Genomic DNA, 214 nt, shown 5'->3' on the forward strand with positions numbered 1-214 from the left:
GGCGTTGCCGAATGGCCGCCACGATCCCCAAATCCTCGCCTTTAATTGCTGCCGTAGGGTCGGGTGCTGCACCCGGAGCAGCATCGGGTGGTGAGCGTCAGGGAGTGTGCCCGCTCCCAGGGTTTCCCCGATACCTACCGCCTCTTCGGGAACATCCTCGACAAGCACAGACAGGTGAGTGCGGGTGGCAAATTCCGCGCTGGCGACGGGGTGA

At 64.0% G+C, this 214-nt stretch overlaps 1 protein-coding gene across 1 annotated transcript in view; it reads left to right on the top strand.

Annotated features, from left to right (window-relative positions):
- LOC104512746 (DNA (cytosine-5)-methyltransferase 1-like) overlaps window positions 1-174 on the top strand; it is a gene marked incomplete at its 3' end in the record, with an annotated part of 2,218 nt that extends 2,044 nt beyond the window's left edge. The window contains exon 7 of the mRNA XM_010155845.1: window positions 58-174. Within this exon, the coding sequence (XP_010154147.1) occupies window positions 58-174 (117 nt within the window). The remainder of the gene's footprint in view (window positions 1-57) is intronic.
- Between the last annotated feature and the right edge of the window lie 40 nt (window positions 175-214).

The sequence above is a fragment of the Eurypyga helias genome, unplaced genomic scaffold (genome assembly GCF_000690775.1).
Source record: "Eurypyga helias isolate BGI_N326 unplaced genomic scaffold, ASM69077v1 scaffold27447, whole genome shotgun sequence".
NCBI classification, from domain to species: Eukaryota; Metazoa; Chordata; class Aves; order Eurypygiformes; family Eurypygidae; genus Eurypyga; species Eurypyga helias.